Below are 23,792 nucleotides of genomic sequence, written 5' to 3' on the forward strand. Positions count from 1 at the left end.
ACTTTAAGCTCTCGACCCGATCCACTCCAGCACCATCGATGTGGAAGTTGGCATTGTGGTGCTCGTTAATTTCTTGCAATTTGTATAGAATTGCAGGAAAATATCTGAAAACCATCACATTTCACACTCCGGTGCCAATTCTGTACCAATTTTAACCACGCCCTCAACCCCATTAATTGGTTGTAAATTTGTTGATATTGGACATTTAACCCTTTACACTCGTGGGAATTGGCCTACATTGATTGGGTTAAATTGAAATGTTTCTTACAAAAGAAATATGAAAAGCACATGCATAAGCATGGTAGCAATTGAAAGGCAACAGATTGAGATTATGGGAAAATTATAAGACCAACGTTCCCCTGACACAAGACCGACTCCAAACACCTTACATTTACTGTACTTTTCACCGCATTTGTTGATAACGAAATCTGAAAATACTCTGGATACATTCAGTAACATAAGAACATTATTGGAAAATGTGGGGTAGGTGCAACCTAAAACGACGGTTTGAGGGAGAGGACTAACTGGTGTCTCCAAGTGGCCACACACCTCTCAAGTGTCCACAGTTCCTAAGTAATTTCAATGCACTTTGACTCAGTCTTCAACGATAACGTGCTTTTTTGAGCCCTCCAAGCTGTGCTGTTGAGAAACTAGAGCACATTTGTTTTGTTTGGAACACAACCCTGCATCCCCACCGTCACACAATTACTGTTGTTTACGCAATCCAAAAACGGCCCATTATACATCTCAATCTGGGTCAGGTTGGCATCATTTATAAGCTTGTTCTATTGCCAACATGACCAGCTAAATTATAAAATACGATTTTAAAGTGTTAGTCTTACACAGGGCAATTCAGATTAACAGATCGTCATTTTGGTGCGCATAGAAAGGAGTCACGCGTGCATTCAGGTGCGTGTTCCACAGCGAATTTTCAACACAATAGATAAACAGATTCTGTTCAGAACATCCCAGGGTATGACACCCTGTCATCTTGTAACTGTACATCAGTGATCAAACGTTAACACTGTATATGACATGAGTTTTATGATATGGAAATGTGAAGTGAACATTGGCTTGCTTGTATGACATCAAAGTGGTATTTATTATAATCATCAACGGCTCATCTTTCAAAATACATTGAATCCTCTTGATTGACAGCATTTCCCCTCACCGAGACAAAACATTTGCAAAAGTCGCCCAATTAGCAGGAGGGATGGGAGCAGCTTCTTGTCGCGTGCGGTGCTCAAGTTCAGAACGGCTGTCAGTAAAAACCCATACAACGCTGTGAAGCGCAGAGCTCTGACGTAATGTGTAGCATGTTACTATACAGCCACTGCGTTCCAATTTAGTCACTTATCAGTGCCCAAATCTGCCATTTTCAACCCGTAAACAGGCACGAGTGTAAAGGTCTATGTAATATAACTACTGTAGTATTTATACATCTCATGCAGAGGCTGCATAAAAGCCCATCATTTTGTCTGCTGTGAGATTGTGTGGACCCAGGGGGGAGAGGCTGAAATGTGTATCTAGATCTATAAGGAAGTGGACACTTTTGCAGTGCCAATGATCAGACACCAAGTACAATATAAATCATTCATTAGAAATGCCACACCTTCATAGTTTTAAAACAAACTTATACTAACTACAGACAGTGACTTTGTTATACAAATCTCACACTTAGTGATCCACATTCTAAAGTAAGGAGGGAAACAACACGGCCCCCATTGAATCTAGTTTCTGACAACAGGCTGAAACGGGCATAGGTTAAAACACCTTGTAGACTACTCAGTATAATACTATAATCAATTTCATCAATAAACAACTTGGGAACAATATCAGAAATCGCTAAACCCTGTATTGACATTATGATAGTTGTGTGTGCTCCAATAGACATCAACAAAATTACTTTAAAGCGGCAATCAGCAGTAAAAACAATTGCAAAGCGGACTCCCCACTGGTTCGGTTAAAAGTTGAGGGATGGGCTGGAGAAAGGTAATCCCTCAAATTCACAGACAGAGCTATCTATGGATGCAAGGATTGACCAACCATGATATCAACATTAAACTTTTAATCATGTTTTGAGGCTATATAGTTTGTTTACATTTTGTTTGTTTACAAACATTGGAGTAAAACAAGCTTATATTTTGGGTTCTGATGGGGTACGACAGTTGAACTAAGTTTGAGGCATTTAATTTAAAGTTATATTATTCAAGAATCAATGGGTACTTAGTAATTGCTACATCCATTTTTGGACTAATAAATTGATGATTGCCCCTTTAAAAATGTACTTTTGATCTGATGTTTCACAAAAATAATTATACCTGGGGATTCGAAAACCTCTCTTGCTTTTGACATCAAGAGGTGATGGGGTTCTCAACTGCTGATATGCTTGGACCTGCTGCAATGAAAATCTCATTTTGTTTTCAAATATATCAAACACGGTACACCATCATACATTGAGCTGTATTTTTTTTTTTTTGTCTCTGTACTCCAGCATTTTGGATTTAAAATGACTATGAGGAGTGCAGACTGTTAGCTTTAATTTTAGGGTATTTTCATCCATATTGGGTTAACCGTTTAGAAACTACAGGACTTAGTGTACATAATGCCCCATTTTAGGGTACCAAAAGTATTGGGACAAATTCACATATATGTGTATTAAAGTAGTCAAAAGTTGAGTATTTGGTCCCATATTCCTAGCACGCAATGATTACTTCAAGCTTGTGACTCTACAAACTTGGATGGATTTGCAGTTTGTCATGGTTGTGTTTCAGATTATTTTGTGACCAATAGAAATTAATGGTAAATCATGCATTGTCATTTGGGTGTCACTTTTATTGTAAATAAGAATAGAATATGTTTCTTAACACTTCTACATTAATGTGGATGCTACCATGATTACGGATAATGAATAATGATGAGTGAGACAGTTAGACGCACAAATATCATACCCCCAAGACATGCTTATCTCACACCATCACAATAACAGGGGAGGTTAGCATTGTTTTGTGGGTATGATATTTGTGCGTCTAACTTTCTCACTCATTATTCACGCTACATTCAGGACTATCCGTAATAAACGGTAGCATCCACATTCATGTAGAAATGTTTCGAAAACATATTAAATTCTTAGATTCTCCAAAATCTTTTTTACCCTCAAATTAAAGCTGACAGTCCGCACTTTAGTAACCTCATAATCATTGTATAATTTCAAATCTAAAGTGCGAGAGTAAGGAGCCAAAACAAAAACCCAGTCACCGTCACACTACTTCTGAAGCGCACTCTTTCATATCAAACAAGATAAACCATCGAAAAAAAATGGCGCTAAAAAAATACTGAACAGCAAAACTACTACGTGCAAAACACTAAATATCATCAAATACACAACTATATAGTTATAAATTACAGTACTGTGAAAACTGGGACATAAGGCCTGCATCAATCTTTTTCACTAATTGGCCTTTTGACCAATCAGATCAGCTATTTTGCCAATAATTAGGCTAACGATCAGAATTGGGCTGCCTGTGTAAATGCAGCCAAAGGGAATCAAACAACAAGCCAGCTTGTTGGCCACATTCACAATGCCCTCATTCTTAGCAGGAGAAAGGCTGGGAGCCGCAGTTACTGCTGCTTCCCGCACCTCAACTAAATACACTGTCTGGAGTTCATGCAGACATTCTACACCAGCCTACAGTAGGCCCATGACTCAGCTGTGGGTAGAAGATACAGCATGGCCTTTATTCATTCTCAAAAAAAACAGCCTGAACAGGGTTAGGCTGGCTGCTGCATTCAGCAACTGTCTCAACACGGCCACCACTTCAGGGATGTATTCATTAGGCACCAAACAATAATAAAATGGACTGAAACAAGGAGGAACTACCTAAACTTGTCCAATAAGAAACACTTGTGTATTTTTCCGTTGCAAAATGTTTTGCTACGGTGTACCCTAATGAACACAGAGGGGGGCAGCTAACGACCCAGCAGATAACACGACCTTCCTTCACTCTGAACCATCATTCTGGAGCCGCCATCCAACTCAACCAGCCAGCCAGGTTGGGACTTTCTGGGGGAAGTTCTTTACTCGCGGGAGGGACTAACTCAACTCATCATGGTGTGTTCAGGAATACTGGTGCGCTCTAAGGTGGTGGAGGGGGGCCTGGCATCATTTGTGGATCTTCCAGTTCCTCAGCAGAGGGAGGAACCGGGCGGGGGTCATATAGCCGGTGTGGGCCCTGCTCCCAAGGACAGGATGGTCACCGCCCCCCAGGAGGAGCCTCTCCGCCTCCGCCTCCACCACCCAGGCCTTCGAGTCCTGCAGAGAGAGTCCCTGCAAAGGGAGGGGGAAGTAGTGGTCAACAGCACAACAGACATATCTGGAGTATACAGTATATGCATGATGCAATACACACCTGCCCATGTCATTGTCCACTCAAACATACTAATGCATATCAAATCTGTAGATGTCAGTGTGTTACGCTAGTTGTCACAGTATCAATAATAACAATAGAAAACTACACATACAATATTAAAATGAAGAACATTTCGTTTGAAATACTGCAGATAACATCGACTTAGACATTGTCCCTGAGTGACTCATTTATCCTAATTAATGAGGTGATAAATAATTGCGTAAAATATAAATGGCATTATATAAATATTGTACAAATAAAATGAAGATGTCAAAAGTTAAGAAATTGAAAAAGGAAAACTGACTGTGGAAGACAGATTTATAGGCATGGCCAGAAGGAGAAGAAAAAGATGGGGGCTACTAGGGCCGATAGGGAAAGCCCTAGTTGTAAAGACAATAGGAAACTGTAGGGACTTCTGTACCTTCTGGGGACTCCATCCACACACTGCAGACCGAGCGTCTCACTCATGGGTCTCAGTCAGAGGCACACAGTATGCTGCCCTGCTGCTTTCATCCTTACTGTGGCTGCTCTCTTGTGTGGCTGGGGCGATGACGCTCTGGTTGCAACTCGTCAGTTTTTTCAGCTCGCTGGCAAACGAGAGGCCTTTCCTCTTGTCCTCACGGGCCATCTGAGTGCGCACACGCACAGTCAGAGTTATTTCTGATAAAAGCCAGAACTCTTATGAGCAACAATAATCACTTGAACTTTTGGTTTGACGTGGGTGTGTTATGTTCGTATATTACTGAACAAAAATATAAACACAACATGTAAAGTGTTGGTCCCATGTTTCATGAGCTGAAATAAAACATCCCAGAAATCTTTCACACACAAAAAGCTTATTTCTCTCAAATTCTGTTCCCAAATTTGTTTACATCCCTGTTAGTGAGCATTTCTCCTTTGCCAAGATAATCCATCCACCTGACAGGTGTGGCAAATCAAGAAGTTGACTAAACAGCATGATCATTACATAGGTGCAAGTTGTGCTGGGGAGAATAAAATGGCACTAAAATGTGCAGTTGTCACAACACAATTCCACGGATTCCACAGTCTAAAGTTTTGGAGTGTGCAATTGGCGTGCTGACTGCATGAATATCCACCAGAGCTGTTGCCAGAGAACTGAATGTTCATTTCTCTACCATAAGCCACCTCCAACATTGTTTTAGAGAATTTGGCAGTACGTCCAACCGCCCTCACAACCGCAGACCACGTGTATGGCGTCGTGTGGGCGAGCGGTTTGTCGATGTCAACATTGTGAACAGACTGCCCCATGGTGGTGGTGGGGTTATGGTATGGGCAGGCATAAGCTACGGACAACGAACACAATTGCATTTTATCCATGGCAATTGTTATGCACAGAGATACTATGATGAGATTCTGAGGCCCATTGTCAAGCCATTAATCCACCCCCATCACCTCATGTTTCAGCATGATAATGCACAGCCCCATGTCGCAAGGATCTGTACACAATTCCTGGAAGCTGAAAATGTCCCAGTTCTTCCATGGCCTACATAACTCACCAGACATGCACCCATTGATCATGTTTAGGATGCTCTGGATCGACGTGTACGACAGAGTGATCCAGTTCCCGCCAATATACAGACACTTTGCACACCCATTGAAGAGTAGGACAACATTCCACAGGCCACAATCAACAGCCTGATCAACTCTATGCGAAGGAGATGTGTCGCACTGCATGAGGCAAATGGTCACACCAGAGACTGACTGGTTTTCTGATCCACACGTCTACTTTTTTTTTTTAAGGTATCAGTGACGAACAGATGCATATCTCTATTCCCAGTCATGTGAAATCCATAGATTAGGGCCCAATTTATTGTAACTCTGTAAAATCTTTGAAATTGTTGCTTGTCGCATTTATATTTCTGTTCAGTATACATATGGAAATTAATTTAAAAAATAGTCATTGATGACAGGTGCACGGGCCCCCAGAGCTCTTGGGCTGCGATTATGTCCGGTAGGCCAGTGGGTGTCAATAATTTCGAACCCCACTGCATATGCATGACATTATGTAAAACATGTCTCACACTCAGTCATAGTTAGTAAAATAATGAATTGGCAGATTTTGGCACCTTCAACTTTTTTAAAAGGTTACAAGGAAAGTTAATCATTTGAACCACCTCAATTTATTCACATTCGCTGAATGTTAAGTATATGAAATTCAAACATTCATTACCAAACTGCTTCCTATCATCCTGCAGACTATCATTCTCCGTGAGAAAACATTACATCTCAACTAATCTCTCGTGGACAGATCTATGTAAACCTAACTTGCACCATAGGATCTGTCGGGAAGGAATGGGATGCGATAATGAGCAGCAGTAGTTCTGGTGTTATGGCACTGATGGTTTGTCGGGACTGATGGTTTGTACGGTTGTGGCTAGATGAGTACAGCGCCATTTAGTTGTCAACAACGTGACAACTGTAGCTTAACCCTCACCCTTTTCCTAACGTCTCTGCTGGAGCATGTCTCCATACAGGAGTGGTTAATTCATGTCACATGACCAGGAAGTAGGGGCGGCAGGTAGCCTAGTGGTTAGAGCGTTGGCCAGTAACCGAAAGGTTGCTAGATCGAATCCCCGAGCTGACAAGGTAAAAATCTGTCGTTCTGCCAATGAACAAGGCAGTTAACCCACTGTTCCCAAGCCCTCATTGTAAATAAGAATTTGTTCTTAACTGACTTGCCTAGTTAAATAAAGGTTAAATATATATATATTTTTTTGAAGTAGGAAGCAGAACGTTTGAGTGGTGACACAGCGCTTCAATGTTTAATACTTTTTTTTATTTATTTCGGGACCAATGTGTTAGTGCCGTTTTTAACCCACAGTTTTTTGGCAGGATTTTACTGTCCTGACTTAATTGCTAGGTCTAGCCACGACTAGCTAGGCTACATTGCTGTCACCGGCAAAGCTTGTCTCGCTTTGCGGATGGCTCTTGTAGCCAGGAAGGCTCTTGTAGCTGGGAAGGCTGTTTCTGACCCGAGTACGAGCCTTTCGGACTGCTCTGATTTGGAGATTGATCTGGAGATGGCCACAAAAGTCATGAAATATGAGACGTGTGAAAGAGGACAAATTTACTGACATACACTTGTGATAAGTTTAAACAGTTCGTTGCCTCAAAAGACCGGATCATTGAACGGGGTCCTAAATAAACATCTTGCTTTGGCCAAGGAGACTTCAAGGCTGCATGCTGTTTTTGATGCGGCAATTCGAAACGATCAAGGGGATAATCCAGGGTGCTCTACAAGACTGGGCTCCTCTGCAGTAGCTAATGTGGATACTAACATGGGCCACTTTCCGGTATTAAACATCCCACCGACGAGAACCAGAGAACTACTGTGTCTTGCTCTACACCATCGGAGACAAGGTGGAGTTGAGTTCGAGGTGGAAGAGGAAAATCTCAACGTATCTTCCATTTGCCCTCTCGTCCAGACATGTGGCTATCTAACAGTTTCAAGGCTCTGAGCTCCGTCTCCAACAGGGCCCTCCGCCGCTCTCCCCGTCCTTCCCATTCCACCTCAGTACCGAGCGCAAGCTCCTCTGGATCTGGTCCTGGGTTACTGAGCCGGCTATCCACTGGAGCAGCACCCCAGAGCACGTTCCACAGGCTCGCAGGGACACTCTCGTCCTTTTGTGGTAGTTATAGGAAGCTCCATAGTTAGGGTGGTCACGGAAGCAAGGACCCTCTGCTTCCCTGCAGCCCATGTTCAGGACATACACCACCAGGTCCTTGCTGTGATGGAGCACCCGAATGCTCACACAGTAGTCATTCATGTTGGTACAAACTACATCAATCTTCATAAGTCGGAGCAATTAAAAGCTGACTTCAGAGTGTTCACAGGCAACCTAAAGGAGACAGACAAGCAGGTTCTAATTTCCGGGCCTCAACCAACAACAGGTTGCGGAATGGAACACTTTAGCCATCTACTCTTGACTACACTACTGGCTTAAATCCTACTGTTCCTCGGTAGATTTGAGTACATTGACAATTTTGAACACTTCTGGGAGAGGCCCCAGTTTAACAAAAATGGCTTGCATCCAAATAGGAGAGGGGCAAAAGTATCTTGTCCGAGGAGGCTCTTATAAAACATTGACTCAACAGCCCAACCCCTGCTCAGGTAATTCTTGGCATTCCCACATCATTATCATCATACTGCTACAGATAGTCATATTCCCAGGGGTATTGTCAGTAATAATCTTGTGCCCATACACTTGAATTCCACTGTTCGCTCTGTTACGGATAGCCCGAATGGGAAGCCCACGGATCAGCTCGTCCAAATGGGAAGCCCACGGATCAAAGTGGTAGGCATGTCGTGTAAATCAAATGATACAAAGCCCCACAAAAATATACTTTAATTCCAGGTTGTAAGGCAACAAAATAGGAAAGAAATGCCAAGGGGGTGAATACAGTCGCAAGCCACTATAAAGATACATAAAAAAGTGTTGGCCTATTACTTTGAGTCAGCTGCATGCCTGACCCTGAATTAGCCATGTTATCTATTTCTCTCTCTCTGGCAGACAAACACGCACCCGTTAAACGCCTAAGAGTAAAAAAACAGAACAAATCCTTTGGTCTCTATAGAACTTTCAGACCTTGTTAGAATGAGAAATCAGGCCTGAGCCAAGGCTAGAAAAATTTACTCTGTAGCTGATTGGCAGCTTTTCAGGCAATTGAGAAATAGATGAACCTCCTCAATTAAGAACGCTAAATCCTGCTACTTTCTAAGTTTTATCTCAGACTCTGCTGGTGATCCATCTACATTTTGGAAAAGAGTTAATGCACTGAAGCGTGGAAAATGTCTCTCCCTCCCTGTCTAAGCAAGTTGTGTCAGACTCTAGCATCTTCACTGAGAAAAATGAGAGGTAATGCTTTTAAAATCAGCAGGTTCTTGGTACGCTTTTTATTTGAAAGAAATGGTGGTTTAATTGACCCTGGTCAGTCAATCGACTGCCCTTCCCTCTCCCAGACTCTAGTTGGCATGATGGAAGATCCGTCAACCTTTAGTGAATCTTTGTTTTTATTTGAACAACTTTCTCCTTGTTATGTGCTACATTCCTTGTTTAAGATTGATATAAAAAAATCCACTGGGGCGGATCTGCTTGATGCTTTGCTGCAGATATCTGCTCCCCTGACATTTTTTACTTGAAGATTATCTCGGGGGCTATCCCTAGGGTTTGATCCCTAGGGTTTGGGGAAGGCTGCCCATGTGCTCCATCTCGACAAAGGTGGTGACCCCTCCAACATGAATAACTATTGCTCAATCTCTAAACTGTCTTGCCTAGCAACATTCCTTTTTTTATCTAATCAATACTTAGCATAGATATTTTCGAGCTTCAAAATGTAATCCAGGCCAGGCCACTATATAGTCGAAATAATATTACAATTGGGCTGTCTAAAATCCTTGATATCCTGCGCTTATGGACTGCCCTCTCCAATTCAAACTACAGGTTTTCAATGGGGTTCAAGTAAGACAAATGGCCATTGCAAAATGTTGATTTTGTGATCAATTAACCATTTCTTTGTAGATTTTGATGTGTGCTTGAGGTTATTGTCTTGCTGGAAGATCCACTTGTGGCCAAGTTTCAGCCTCCTGGCAGAGGCAACCAGGTTTTTGGCTAAAGTGTCCTGGTACTGGGTAAAGTACATGATGCCGTTATCCTTAAGAGCCCCAGGACCTCTGGAAGTAAAATAGCACGATAAAATCAAAGATTCACCACCATATTTTACAGTATGGGTGTCACGCCCTGACCTTAGTTCCTTTGTTATGTCTCTATTTTGGTTTGGTCAGGGTGTGAGTTGGGGTGGACATTCTATGTGTTTTTCTATGTTTTCTATTTCTATGTGTTTGGCCTGGTATGGTTCCCAATCAGAGGCAGCTGTCTATCGTTGTCTCTGATTGAGAACCATACTTAGGTAGCCTTTTCTCACCTGGTGTTTGTGGGTAGTTGTTTTCTGTTGTGTGTCTGCACTAGCCAGAACTGTTTCGGTCGTTATCTTGTTATTTCAGTGTTAATTTAATAAATATGGACACGTACAACGCTGCACCTTGGTCCTCTCCTTCCAACAGCCGTTACAATGGGGTTCTTTTCTGCATATTAATATTTATTTCGACGTAAAACCCACCAGTGGTGTGCGTGGCCGAAGAGCTCTATTGTCATGTCATCTGACCATATACCGGTTCCGATCCAACTGCCATTTAGCAACCTCCAGGTGTTTACATTTGCTGGATGACATTGAAAATAGAGCTATGAGGTATTGAAAACAGGGCTTGAACCCTATCTTTTGAGAAACAAAGTATTACTTGTTAAACAAAATCTTTCTATCAGCAATTCTATTAGTATAAAAATATTTTCCCAATTTTCTGTAGCATACAATATAGCTCAGTATTTGTATTACTTATTTGTCTTTTTTGCTCATCTTTATCAGGGGTGCCAATCATTTTGGACCTCACTGTACCTAAGCAGGAAAATTGACATTTACAGTAGCATTAGCTAGCCTAGTCAACTCTAACATTGGCTGGCGTTCAGGAAATTGGCTAAATGGTTAAGGGAGTTACCTCATGATTAAGACAATTCGTATTGAATGCTGCATATGTCAAGTGCACTCGAAACAATATATTTATCTTATTTTAGTCTTTGGGAGCTAGCTAGATTTTATCATCATCATCATCATCACACACCGACAGCAGCTTACGATTTCTTCTTCGGTATAATGACGGTCCGCAAACAATTGTTTAAGGTGCATGCCACCAACTACTGTGATGGAGTGTGTGCTCCATCACAGTTACACAGCTTTACATTAGTATAGAAGAAAACAAACTCAAATTTTATTCACAACAATATTTCACTGTCATATACAAAATAAAATCAGCTCCTCCCTCGACACGGATTGATCAACATTACGTTTTTTCGGTTCGGCCCACCTTATTTTCCCTATAAGCAACAAAACCAATGCGTGTGCAACTGTGGACAAAACAAGTTGCCTTAGAATCAAAGGATGGTTGACAACATTGAAGCTATACTTCCTCTCCATATCTTTATAAAACAAATATATAAATTGCACAATGAGCACTTGTCTGGGATTTTTGGGCATTTTTTGGCATATTAGCATACAGTAGACGTGACAAGAGTAAAGAAAAACTAAAAACAAGACATGGTATCAATAAGATGCAACGAGCTGATACGAGCCACCTACGATTCCCCACGTGGCAGCTTCTTGTCATTGTTGCTAGCTATCTGACTGTCCAGAATCGCAACCCCATCGACGCGCACGCATCAATTTCATGACGTTGTCAGCTAACCCGTCTCCTGTATATGAAAGGAAAGTAGTGTGTATTTCATAATATGACCCCAGGACGGGGCACTTAGAATGAAGAAATTGCTAAAAAAATACAGTATTTGCTTGACCGGTTTCGCATTAAAATAGCTTGACTCTACAGCAGTCATGGGAAATTTCTGTTGAATAATGTAGTACCTCTTCCTTGGTTTTAAGGCAGATTCTGCCCACATATCCCTCTTCGGGCTGCCAGCTGTTGATAACCCTGATGATCTCCTCCTCAGGGGCTACGGGGCGCTGCTGAGGACACCTCTTACGGTCACTGCGCTCCTTCCCCAGTGACACCTTCTCCTCACACAGGAAGTATTCACTGGCACCATCTGTGGACATCAGCAACTAAAGTAGGGAGAGGAGAAATAGATAGGCCACTATGAACAGAGAGCATGGCGGGTCTGGTGTGTTTGGTCCCGTGTGGCTCAGTTGGTAGAGCATGGCGCTTGCAACGCCAGGGTTGTGGGTTCATTCCCCACGGGGGGACCAGGATGAATATGTATGAACTTTCCAATTTGTAAGTCGCTCTGGATAAGAGCGTCTGCTAAATGACTTAAATGTAAATGTAAATGTTTGTGTGTGTACATTTTTCTATGGGTGGGTGTGCCGGGACTGACCGTGTCCAGTAGCTGTCCGGCGGTGGTCTGCTCTTTCACAGACACTACAGTGAAAGGCTCTCGACCTGGCACACCATGGACAGTCACTTTGTGCTGCTGGGCTGCCCTCCGCTCCTCAGAACTAAACAGCTGACAGGGAAATACAGTGTTGTAAATATCTATCTACATTGTCCTTACATGTACTTTAAGGTTACTAGCTAATTAGCTCATCAGATGCTGTTCGAAGAGCTACAATAATATAAGCAATCCCTAGATGCTCCTCAGGGGTGTGTGTATGTGTATATGTGTGTGTGTTACCATGGCAGCAGGCAGGGCTGTGCCGGTGGGGCTCTCCTCTACTCTGCGGCTATAGATGAACAGACTGGACACCTCCAGGGGCTCGTTGTGCTGCGTCCTCAGCTGAATGTGTCTATAGCCTGGAACAACAGACAACCAACCACAGACATTAAGAACAGGGAGTAGAAGTGTATTAACCTGGCCACATGCCATGCTGTAGCTGCTAGCAAACTCTGTACATAGCATGTTGCTAAATATCATTGTTAAATGATCTATTAATAGGTTACATGCTATTGATGTGTGAACTTGAGAAAAAAATGTGTCAGGAATATTTGAAGTCATCACTTTCTTCCTCCTCTTTTCCACTCCACCCCTCCCCCTCATCCTCCCCCTCACCTGGTTTGAGGGCCCGTAGTGGCAGAATCCTTTGAGCGGTGGTCTGGTAGCTGTTGTTCTCAACCACAGCGATGCGCAGGAAGCAGGTGTCCTCAAAGTGCACGGGGAATCGGAAGTGCTCTGACCACATGGGGTTGAGCGCGTTGCGGTGGATGGGCTTGGTGCGGAATTGGAAGCTGTCCACGGGCATGCCCATCACTTCCACCTCCACACAGGGGCTGCCCGCACTGTTGACAGGGCACACGTTCTGCCCAGACACAATCTGACAGAGGGGGAAAGGACACCTTTAATTCATTATATACTGTATATCAAAAGTGAATTTAATAATCTCAATCCACTATAAGACAGATACTTGGCATTACACGTGTAATTACATTACTCTGTTTTACTTAATACTTTATCATACTTACTGTATATCATATTCCTGCCAGATTTTATAAGAAATTAAACATCTGTTTACACAACTCGTTTTACGACCTCTTTTCCCATTCACTATTGCGGAAGAGTTATTGGGTGGTGTCCTTGTCTCAACTAGAGAAATCATACTGTATATATGGTGCAAATAGCTCCAATAAACCCATCAAAACCATGTTGAAGAACACAATGGGAGTGCTTTGGGTAAGTGTGTGTGTGTGTGTGTGTGTGTGTGTGTGTGTGTGTGTGTGTGTGTGTGTGTGTGTGTGTGTGTGTGTGTGTGTGTGTGTGTGTGTATATCCAGCAGGGTAGTTAGTGAGAGAGACCAGTATATGGGTCATATTGAAGTGTGTTTGGCTACATTTGAAAATACGTTTTTGTTGGGTTGAGTGTCTGTGTATCCCTAGAGGGGGAGAGATTGTGTGTGTGTACCACCCTGCATCCCATTGCTGGCTTGCCATTGCTGGTTTGCCTCTGAAGCTAAGCAGGGATGATCCCTGGATGAGAGACCTGCTGGAAGTAGTGTTGGAGGGCCATTAGGAGGCACTCTTTCATCTGGTCTAAAATGTACTAAAATATCCCCATGCCCCAGGGCAGTGATTGGGGACACTGCCCTGTGTCGGGTGCCGTCTTTCGGATGGGACGTTAAACAGGGGTACTGATTCTCTGTGGTCACTAAATCATAGGGGTGTTAACCCCGGTATCCTGGCTAAATTCCCTATCTGGCTCCTCATACCATCATGTCCACCTAATCACCCCCAGCTTCCAATTGGCTCATTCATCTCCCATGTAACTATTCCCCAGGACTTTGCTGTAAATGAGAATGTGTTCTCAGTCAACATAGTTTGAAAAATAAGGGTCTTTTTTAAATATTTTTTATAGAAAGTGTGTGTTTGCATGCTTGCTTGTGTGCATCCATGTACACTCCCCTCCATATGTTCATGTCCATTCAGTTCCTATTGGACAAAATACAATTCAAAACAATCAAAACAAACTGGAAACGCATCCAATAAGTATGTAGTCACAAGCTTGATGTATTCATTGTGTGGAAGGAATATGGGACAAAATGTTAAACTTTTAACGATAAGCGAATTTGTCCACATACAACTTCTTCAAAATGGGGGGACTAGATACATAGTGCTTCCATTTTTAAACGGTATAACAGATTTGTATGAAAACACCCTCACATAAAAAGGTGCCATTCTGTACTGTCACCTCATATGAAACATTTGATCTCAAATCCAAAAGTAGTATCGAGCCTATGAAGTAGAGAGCCAAAAATGGTTTTAGCAGTCCAAATACATATGGAGGGGAGTGTGTGTGTTTGTGTGTACTCACAGTCAGAGAGTAGAGTGTTGGGCTTATGCTCTCCATGTCTTTCTCCAGGGAGCAGAGTTGCTGGTAGAGGGGACAGCAGCGATCCCACAGCACGGGAGGTTTCAGGACATATCCACAATGCCCATTCGCCTCAAACAGAGCCATGTTCAACTGCATGGGCAGGTCTGGAGAGAGCAGAGGTGGCGACGGAGAGTGAAAGAGAGAAGGGGGGAGGTGAGCGAGGAGAAAGAGTTAGAAAACAGACAACAGCAGACCATCCATTATTTCACAAGCATCACTTATCCTAATTTTAGTTTGAAAATTGGCACAGGTGAGTGGAGAAACATAGCTTGCAAATCTGCAACTAAGCTTTATAAATGTGTAAAACAGACAAGCCAATAAAATACATGTTTTATTTACTTATTTAACTAGGCAAGTCAGTTAAGAACAAATTCTTAGTTACAATGACGGCCTATCAGTATCACAACCATGTCCAGGGTACTGAGTTGACTCAGTGCTGCCCAGGTCAGCGCTCCCCCTTACAGAGAAATGAGCCATGACATGCAAGATAACATAACCCAGTGTTTCCCCAATACATCTCCACACGGTCATATTGTACCCTGTCCAAGCCATTTCCAATGAATAGGCAACTAGAGTTTCTTGAAAAGTTATGAGTTCATAAGTTGTAAGTAGGGCCCTGAGTTTTTCCTGACCATGTCACGTGACCAGGGTACAAAATGACGTAGTTATGGACTATACTGAACGAAAAAATAAAAACGCAACAAGTGTTGGTCCCATTAGCTGAAATAAAAGATCGCAGAAAAATTCCATATGCACATCAAGCTTATTTCGCTCATATTTTGTGCACAAATTTGTTTACATCCCTGTTCGTGAGCATTTTTCCTTTGCCAAGATAATCCATCCAACTGACAGGTGTGGCATATCAAGAAGCCGATTAAACAGCATGATCATTACACAGATGCACCTTGTGCTGGGGACAATAAAAGGCCACCTTAAAATGTGCAGTTTTGTCACACAACACAAAGCCACACGTTCCAAGTGAGGGAGCGTGCAATTGGCATGCGGACTGCAGGAATGTCAACCAGAGCGGTTGCCAGAGAATTGAAAGCCGCATCCAACGTTGTTTTAGAGAATTTGTCAGTACATCCAACAGGCCTCACAACCGCAGACCACGTGTATGGAGTCATGTGGGCAAGTGGTTTGCTGAACAGAGTGCCTCATGGTGGTGGTGGGGTTATGGTATGTGCAGACATAAGCTACAGACAAAGAACACAAGTGCATTTAAATCTAATGTAATTTGAATGCACAGAAATACCTTGAAGAAATCCTGAGGCCCATTGTGAGGTCCATTTAAGGTATCTCATATCTCAGATTCATATCTGTATACCCAGTCATGTGAAATCCATAGATTAGGGCCTAATTTATTGATTTCATTTGACTGATTTCCTCCTATGAACTGTAACGCAGTAAGATCTTTGAAATTGTTGCATGTTGCATTTATATTATTGTTCAGTATATAGAGGTTATTTCCTCATACCCAGATAAAGTCCCAGCCTGGTTATTTCCCCATACCCAGATAAAGTCCCAGCCTGGTCCTGGACTAAAAATAACTTGCAATGAAGAATCTCCATTGAGCATAGTAACATCCAGGGACTAAACTGGACCAACCTTATCAGTAAGACTCCTCTCCATGTCCTTACCATCAGTCTGATAGTTGAGAGCCACCACTTGCATGCCGTGTAGCCAGAAGGGCAGAGGGTTAGGGTTGGCTGAGTCGATGCGCGTTGCGGCCGGGTAGGTCCTTAACAGCTGGCAGGTGGTGTGCTGGATCAGCTTCTCTGAGTTGCGGCGGCACAGGCGCTTGGCAGTGTTCTCGTTGACAGAGGAGATGTGGTAGCACTTGGGAGTGTGGATGATGGCACTCACTGAGGCATTGGGGCTGAGCACGGGCGATGTCTGCTCTTCCCAGCTCAGACGGATGCCCTCCACGCTACCTAGAGAGGGGGCAACAGTTACACATTTACAATCTAGTCATTTGGCGGATACGTTTATCCAGAGCGATAGAAGTGAAAAGGAAGCAGAAACAAAGACAGCTCAAACAACAATTTGAACACATTTAAAAAATAGTTTTTTTCCAGGATAGTAAGAAAACGTAACACTAACATTTAAAATAACCCAAATAGTACAGGTAACTGCCAAAATAATGAAAACACTTGAGTAAATCAGAGATACAAAGTATATTGAAAGCAGGTGCTTCCACACAGGTGAAGAAATTAAGAAATTAACATCCATCCATCCCATCATGCTTGGGGTCATGTATAAAAATGCTGGTTAGGCTGTTATTTTGGCTACCTTTGCCCCTATAGGATGACAATTGGGATGTGGCAAATGTAAAACATTTCTGAACGTTTAAACTGCCATTTTTTTAATGAAGATAGACTACCAGGTGAGGAGAGTTCCTTACTAATTAATGATCTTATTTCATCAATCAAGTACAAGGGAAGAGGGAAAACCCGCAGACACTCGGCCCTCCATGGAATGAGTTTGACACGTGATTTAAACCATAAGAAAAAGGAAAAAAACATAAAATGACGTGAATTCACAATTCAGATATGGTCCTGCATATGACTGCTATGGGGCAATGCAGTTCAATCTACTGCCGTCCTGGCTACCTACCAGACGGCACACACCTTACTGCTGTCCCCCACCCACTCAGCAACGATGCTATGTAATGCCGTTATAGGTTCTCTGCTGTGTCCCTCCCCTCCATGTTCTCAGTTTTCAGTACTGATGTGATGGCTCGTTGCAGTGATGTATGACAGCATGTTCATAGACGTCCAACAATCTGTTACCTCCACGTAGTATGGTGTATGAGAGCAATCATTGTACCATTTTTACATCCGGGCCGTCAAGGCATCTTGTTGTCTGGTTCTATATATGCCATCAGGGCATTGAAGCCAACATCATCTACCATTGGCAATGGCCGCATTTCAACTAAAATTATTTCTGTAATCAGTGCTGTGATTACTGCAGTCAGCAACAGGTTGGGTCTCCCTTTCAGATGGTTAGGCATTGCACCTGTACTGCCACTGTAGCTCAATTCCACCTAGCAAAGTCTGGATTAATTTCACCATCTTCTCATTTAACTTCTCAAAGTACTGCCATACAGTACTTTGTGCTGTCACTTCCCTGTCTCACTCACTGGCATTTTCCCAACTGTTAACGATGACGTGCGAAGTGCCTTATATCTGTGGCAAATAAACGTTTAAATGTTCACACCTCTAGATGACAATGTCCTACCATCCACACGTCACAAGTGGTCACCGAATAGTTTGAGGAGCATGAAAATGATTTAAACCATATGCCATGGCCGTCTCAGTCACCAGATCTCAACCCAACTGAACACTTATAGGAGGTTCTGGAGCGGCACCTGAGACAGCGTTTTCCACCACCGTCAGCAAAGCATCAAATGATGGAATTTCTCATGGAAGAATGGTGTTGCATCCCTCCAATAGTTAGACACTTATAGAATCTATGCCAAGGTACACTGAAGCTGTTCTGGTGGCTGGTTGTGGGCCAACGCCATAGTAAGACACTTTATGTTGGGGTTTCCTTTATTTTGGAAGTTACCTGAACCTTTCGAAGGGTTATGATTGATCATGAGAGGCATTAGCTACAGAGCTATTCAAACTCTCTGCCAAGCCTCAGTGCCCAGACAGAAAAAACATGCACCTCCAAGATATGCAGTCTCTAACAATCCCATTTGAACCCTTTTACAAACCCTTTAAAAACTCCACGACAGCTTCTCTCAGCACCTTTCACTGTACTCTAATGCAGCGTCCGCACACTTTGAGAGGGCCATTTTATGGAAAAGTTAATGGGATAGTCTAGCCAACTTACAACATGACACATTGGTTTTCTTACCTTGTAAGCAGTCGATGGACAGGGTCTGACAGCAATCCATGCTTTGGTTTAGTTTCCCTGGCACTTACATTTGAGGCACAAATCCCATTCATGTCATGGGCCCAATATTAGCATGTCCAAATCACACGAAATTATCTAAAATTGACTGTGAAACTCAGTCACTTATAGATGATTTGAACATGATGAGCGAAAAAAAGCACGTATATTGGTCCAATGACTTGAATAAGATTTGTGCCACAAATGCTAAAATGTCCATAAAGGACAACCAACAATCCCTTCAGGCTGGTTCCCATGGGGTGGTAATCTGACTGAGTCTGTATGTGGGTGTCCTTACATGTCCCTACACATCCCACCCCCAGCTCCAGGTCTAGGGGTCTGGGTCAAAGGGAAAGGCTGGGCCATACGTACCCTTCCCTGGTACCGCCTCCCTGGGGCTGCCTCCACTACGACCAGGATCCATGCCAAAGACGGACTTCCTGTTCTTTCTGTCTTTTCTTCTGCCAGAGGCCGAATGAGAGAGGGTGGAGAGGCCTGTTTCCCCCCACACACAGAAAGAAAGCGACAGATGAGAGTGTAAGACAAGGCCGTGGCTTAAAGGCACCATCACGCTTCCTCCCCTCCTTTCCCTTACTCACGCTGGTTTAATGTTGCTTGTTTGTTCTGGCTGTGCTCTGGAGAATTATACCCCTAGAAGATGTGCACCTGATTCTAATTTACAATCAATTCAGAGCCCTGTTTGTGAACATCCACCGTTATCTCTCACGGTTGGGAAATCACCAGGCAGAATAAAAACACTGCACTACATTCTGAACATAAACCATTAATTTGCTGGAATGAGCCATACAGTCAAGTTAATTGAACTGAATTAAAGGAGGACTACCAGGGAACTTGACGGCCTGGCAGTAGATGATGAGGTCAGAGAGCTCCTGAGCGATGTGTCGACTCTCCTTCTTGTTCTGGGGGGGATATAAATCTTCTTCCAGCTCTATGTCAAATACCTAAGGTAAGAGCAGAATCAGTGACTCAGATCTGGGATTACTTCTAGGGGAAAAAAATACATTTAGGGTGCATTTGTCAAGCGTTTATATACTGTAGGTCTGGTGTCTCGTAGTTAATATTTAAGATCAGTTTTATCTCTATGGTCTCTCCTGGCTAAGAGAGAGGTCAGAGGTGAAACCCACCTTCCCTTTGTACTTGGTTACAGCATTGTCTGCTTTCTTCATCCTCTTGGCCATCTCATCAGTGATGGGATGGTCTTCCTTGTCACCTGATGACTTCCTTTCTGGTTTATCATTCAGGACGTTATCTGAGAAACAAAACCATTGTCTTTGAGTGAGGGAGTCAGACAGAACAGCTTGAATTACTCAAATGACTGCTTCCAATGTAATGTTATTCACTGGCTTCACATTTAATCTTCCCTGTGAAACCATTACCGGTAATCTGAGATAAGAATTCCATCCCATAACACATTCCACATGCTTGCAATGCTGGGAATTGGGGAAATGCTATTCAGACGAAAACAGTGGCCCTCCACAAATCCCAAAATGCAATGCAATGTCTGTAAACAAAGAGCTGGGAGTTCGAGTCTTCAGCTCTTCTCTCGCCCACACACAGCAGGATACAATACATGACTGTAAACACAGATTTGATGTCAGCAATGGATCACTCAAAGATGATTTCCACCAAAACGCATCATGACAGTTATTTTACTGCAGGAATCACACTGGTTGAGTGCAGTTTCAGTGTAGTGTCGTCTGTCTGTCTCACACTGCTCTGGTTACATGTGGTGGCTGGTGAGAGCCTATCCGCAGAGGTAGTGGAGTGGGCTAGGGATTTTCACCCCCACCGCTCCATGTTTCGACAGGGGCCTGAAGAAACCAGATGTCTTGGTTTTCTCTCTCTGATGAGCCATTGTCACTAGCAAGGTCAGGACGTACATATCAAGACACAGCAGTGCGGATGGGGGGGGGGGGTTGACGTATTTACACTACACTGGTCCTGTGTGTACTGACAACACAGAACCAAACAGATCATCAGCCATTAACCCACAAACCACACGGTCTTCTGCTTTAACCATACTCCCTCTGCAGTTTAATACTACAATTACCCTCAATGTCAAGTTCCAGAATTCTAACCTATCCAGTACCCCCCCTTGGTACAAAAAAAGCCTCGATTTCACCCCAGCAAGCAGGTAAGCAAGGGAGACATGCAAAGTGTACAGTACCCAGGCCCACGGCACAAGCTCACTGCACAGACGGAGTGCTACAGTTGGAGCCATGCAGTGGAGCTGGTACTGTAAATGCAGGGAGACCGCTTATGTCGTTCAGTTTACCTTCAAGGCTATAAGAGGCAGTGGAATCTGGAAAGAGGTCGGCTGCAGCACAGAGGAACAGTCAGGGACAGAGTAATAGGAGCAAAGAGCACAGGAAAACAAACCCACCTCCAAGTAGAGCTACTGTAAATCCACTGGAGGCTTCCCTTATGTTAATAACAGACAGAATCGAGGGAGGTGTTAAAAAGAAGAGTCTAAATACAAGTCATTATCCTTCATAACAACCATACATTGTTACAGCGATGTACTACAGGGGCGGCGTGAGGGAGAAAGTAGTTAGTGAGGACGTCATTGAAACCACAAGAGACTGAAGCTTTGATCTGCTCAGTATGTGTGTTGTACACATTGTTACAGAGTGTTTATCTACAGTAACAGCGAGTCTCTCTCTCACCATCAGACAAGGATTCACAGTCATCGTCATACTCGTCTTCTTCCTCTTCATCATCGTCGTGGTTACCAGGAGAGCTTCCTCCCGGGGCCCCGTTGCTGGTCTGTGCCTTTATGTGGGCCAGCTGGTGAGTCTGAGAGAACAGAGCATGATGAGTGGAAAGTCCTGTAGCCATTGCACCATGTCAACAGACATAAAAGCTTGTTCTTACATGGGGCCATTATCTTTCTGAGTGCTTCCAGGTCTAGGCTCCTCAGTCACTTCCGAAGACACAGCTTGACTGACGTCATCCTCGACTGCGAGGGGCCGTGTGTATATACTGTGTGCATTCGTTCACACTGTATAAGGTCTTGTAGTGTGGCAATATTTGATATACATACATATTATATACACACACCTCGCATGCGACCCTAGATAAGATTATCCAATTAGCCTATGAAATTCACTGCATGACCGAGGGACCTTACAGATAATTGTATGTGAGGGGTACAGAGATTAGGTAGTCATTTAAAAATCATGTTAAACACTATTATTTGGTTATTGGACAGAGTGAGTCCATGCAACTTAAGCAAATCTTTACTCCTGAACTTATTTTGGCTCCTTGCCATAACAAAGGTGTTGAATACTTATTGACAAGACATTTCAGCTTATCATTTTTCATTAATTTGTAAACATTTCCAAAAACATAATTCCACTGAAAATGGGGTATTGTGTGTAGGCCAGTGACACAAAACCCAAATGTATTCAATTTTAAATTCAGGCTGTAACAACAAAATGTGGAAAACGTTAAGGGGTGTGAATACTTTAAGGCACTGTATGTGTGACGACCTGAGGGGGTGTGCTGGGTACTATAGAGATGACAGAATTCCTGAGAGGACAAAAAAGAGATGCTTGCATACAGTGTCATCAGGGTTCACTTTGAACAACCAACCACAGAGATGATATATCCATTTGTGTGGCAAAGTTTAATATACAGTGCATTTGGAAAGTATTCAGACCCCTTCAATTTTTTTGTTACAGCCTTATTCTAAAATTGATTAATTCTTAAGCCTAGGTGTTACACTAGCGGGACAACTTCCGGTGAAACTGGAGGGCGCGCAATACAAATAAATAATGATACAAATTTAGGTACATACAAGTGTCTTATATCGGTTGAAAGCTTAAATTCTTGTTAATCTAACTACACTGTCCGATTTACAGTAACTATTACAGAGAAAACATGCCATGCGATTGTTTGGGGACGAAGCACAGGTTTCATAAATTCACAAATAGCTATTAAATATTCATACTTTTTGAAAATCTTCCTCTGATTTGTCATCCGAAGGGTCCCAGCTATAACATGTAGTGTCGTTTTGTTAGATAAAATCCTTCTTTATATGCCAAAAAGTCAGTTTAGTTGGCGCCATCGATTTGAGTAATCCACTCGTACAACATGCAGAGAAAGGAATACCCTAAAATGTAGTCAAACTATTATATTTCTTACGGAAAGAAGTATGTTCAATAGGAAACCAATATCAGGTGAACGTTGTCTTCATGGCGCACGCAAACACAAATTTCCAAGACTGTGTCCCTGTACAAAAACTGATATTTCTTATTCATTTTGGAAGTTACAAGCCTGAAACCTTGAACAGACTGCTGACACCCAGTGGAAGCCATAAAAATTGCATCCAGGGAGCTAATTTTCAGTGTGCCATTGTAAGAGGATGGTCTCAAAAATATAAATAATTCTGGTTTTTTTTTGTTGTTGGATTTACTCCTACCATATCTATTGTGTTATATTCTCATATATTATTTTAACATTTCTACAAACTTCAAAGTGTTTCCTTTCCAATGGTACTAATTATTATGCATATCCTGGCTTCAGGGCCTGAAGGCAGTTTACTTTGGGCACATCATTCAGGCGGAAATTTTGAAAAAAGGGGCCTAGCCCTAAGAAGTTTAATTAAAACATTTTCCTTAAATCGACACACAATACCCCATAATGACAAAGCACTTCTTTTTGTGTATGCAAATGTATAAACAATTAAATACAGAAATCCTTATTTACATAAGTATTCAGATCCTTTGCTATGAGATTTAAAATTGAGCTCAGGTGCATCCTGTTTCCATTGATCATCCTTGAGATGTTTCTACAACTTGAAGGTCTCCAAGAACACAGTTGCCTCCATCATTGTTAAATGGAAGAAGTTTGAAAGAAACAAAACTCTTCCTAGAGCTGGCCGCCAGCCAAACTGAGCAATCGGGGGAGAAGGGCCTTGGTCAGGTAGGTGACCAAGCACCCGATGGTCACTGACAGAGCTCCAGAGTTCCTCTGTGGAGATGGGAGAACATTCCAGAAGGACAACCATCTATGCAGC

General features: G+C 42.7%; 1 protein-coding gene across 5 annotated transcripts in view; it reads right to left on the reverse strand.

Annotated features, from left to right (window-relative positions):
• Positions 1 to 1,074: 1,074 nt before the first annotated feature.
• The window catches only part of LOC139580937 (1-phosphatidylinositol 4,5-bisphosphate phosphodiesterase epsilon-1-like), an 85,652-nt gene continuing 62,934 nt past the window's right edge, over positions 1,075 to 23,792 (reverse strand). For 3 of the 5 annotated variants that reach the window (XM_071410107.1, XM_071410106.1, XM_071410110.1), the window contains 12 exons: positions 21,439 to 21,568; positions 19,897 to 20,021; positions 19,596 to 19,713; positions 19,124 to 19,246; positions 16,492 to 16,785; positions 14,792 to 14,955; positions 13,040 to 13,301; positions 12,665 to 12,783; positions 12,368 to 12,496; positions 11,898 to 12,095; positions 4,831 to 5,037; positions 1,075 to 4,327 (listed from right to left, as the gene is read on the reverse strand). In XM_071410107.1, coding sequence (XP_071266208.1) covers positions 4,870 to 5,037; positions 11,898 to 12,095; positions 12,368 to 12,496; positions 12,665 to 12,783; positions 13,040 to 13,301; positions 14,792 to 14,955; positions 16,492 to 16,785; positions 19,124 to 19,246; positions 19,596 to 19,713; positions 19,897 to 20,021; positions 21,439 to 21,568 — 1,830 coding nt within the window. In that variant the 3' untranslated portion in view covers positions 1,075 to 4,327; positions 4,831 to 4,869. Of the gene's footprint in view, positions 4,328 to 4,830; positions 5,038 to 11,255; positions 11,732 to 11,897; positions 12,096 to 12,367; positions 12,497 to 12,664; positions 12,784 to 13,039; positions 13,302 to 14,791; positions 14,956 to 16,491; positions 16,786 to 19,123; positions 19,247 to 19,595; positions 19,714 to 19,896; positions 20,022 to 21,438; positions 21,569 to 23,792 lie in introns of those variants that run through there. The other 2 variants (XM_071410108.1, XM_071410109.1) reach the window with 2 other exon arrangements.

The sequence above is a fragment of the Salvelinus alpinus genome, chromosome 7 (genome assembly GCF_045679555.1).
Source record: "Salvelinus alpinus chromosome 7, SLU_Salpinus.1, whole genome shotgun sequence".
Taxonomy (NCBI): Eukaryota; Metazoa; Chordata; class Actinopteri; order Salmoniformes; family Salmonidae; genus Salvelinus; species Salvelinus alpinus.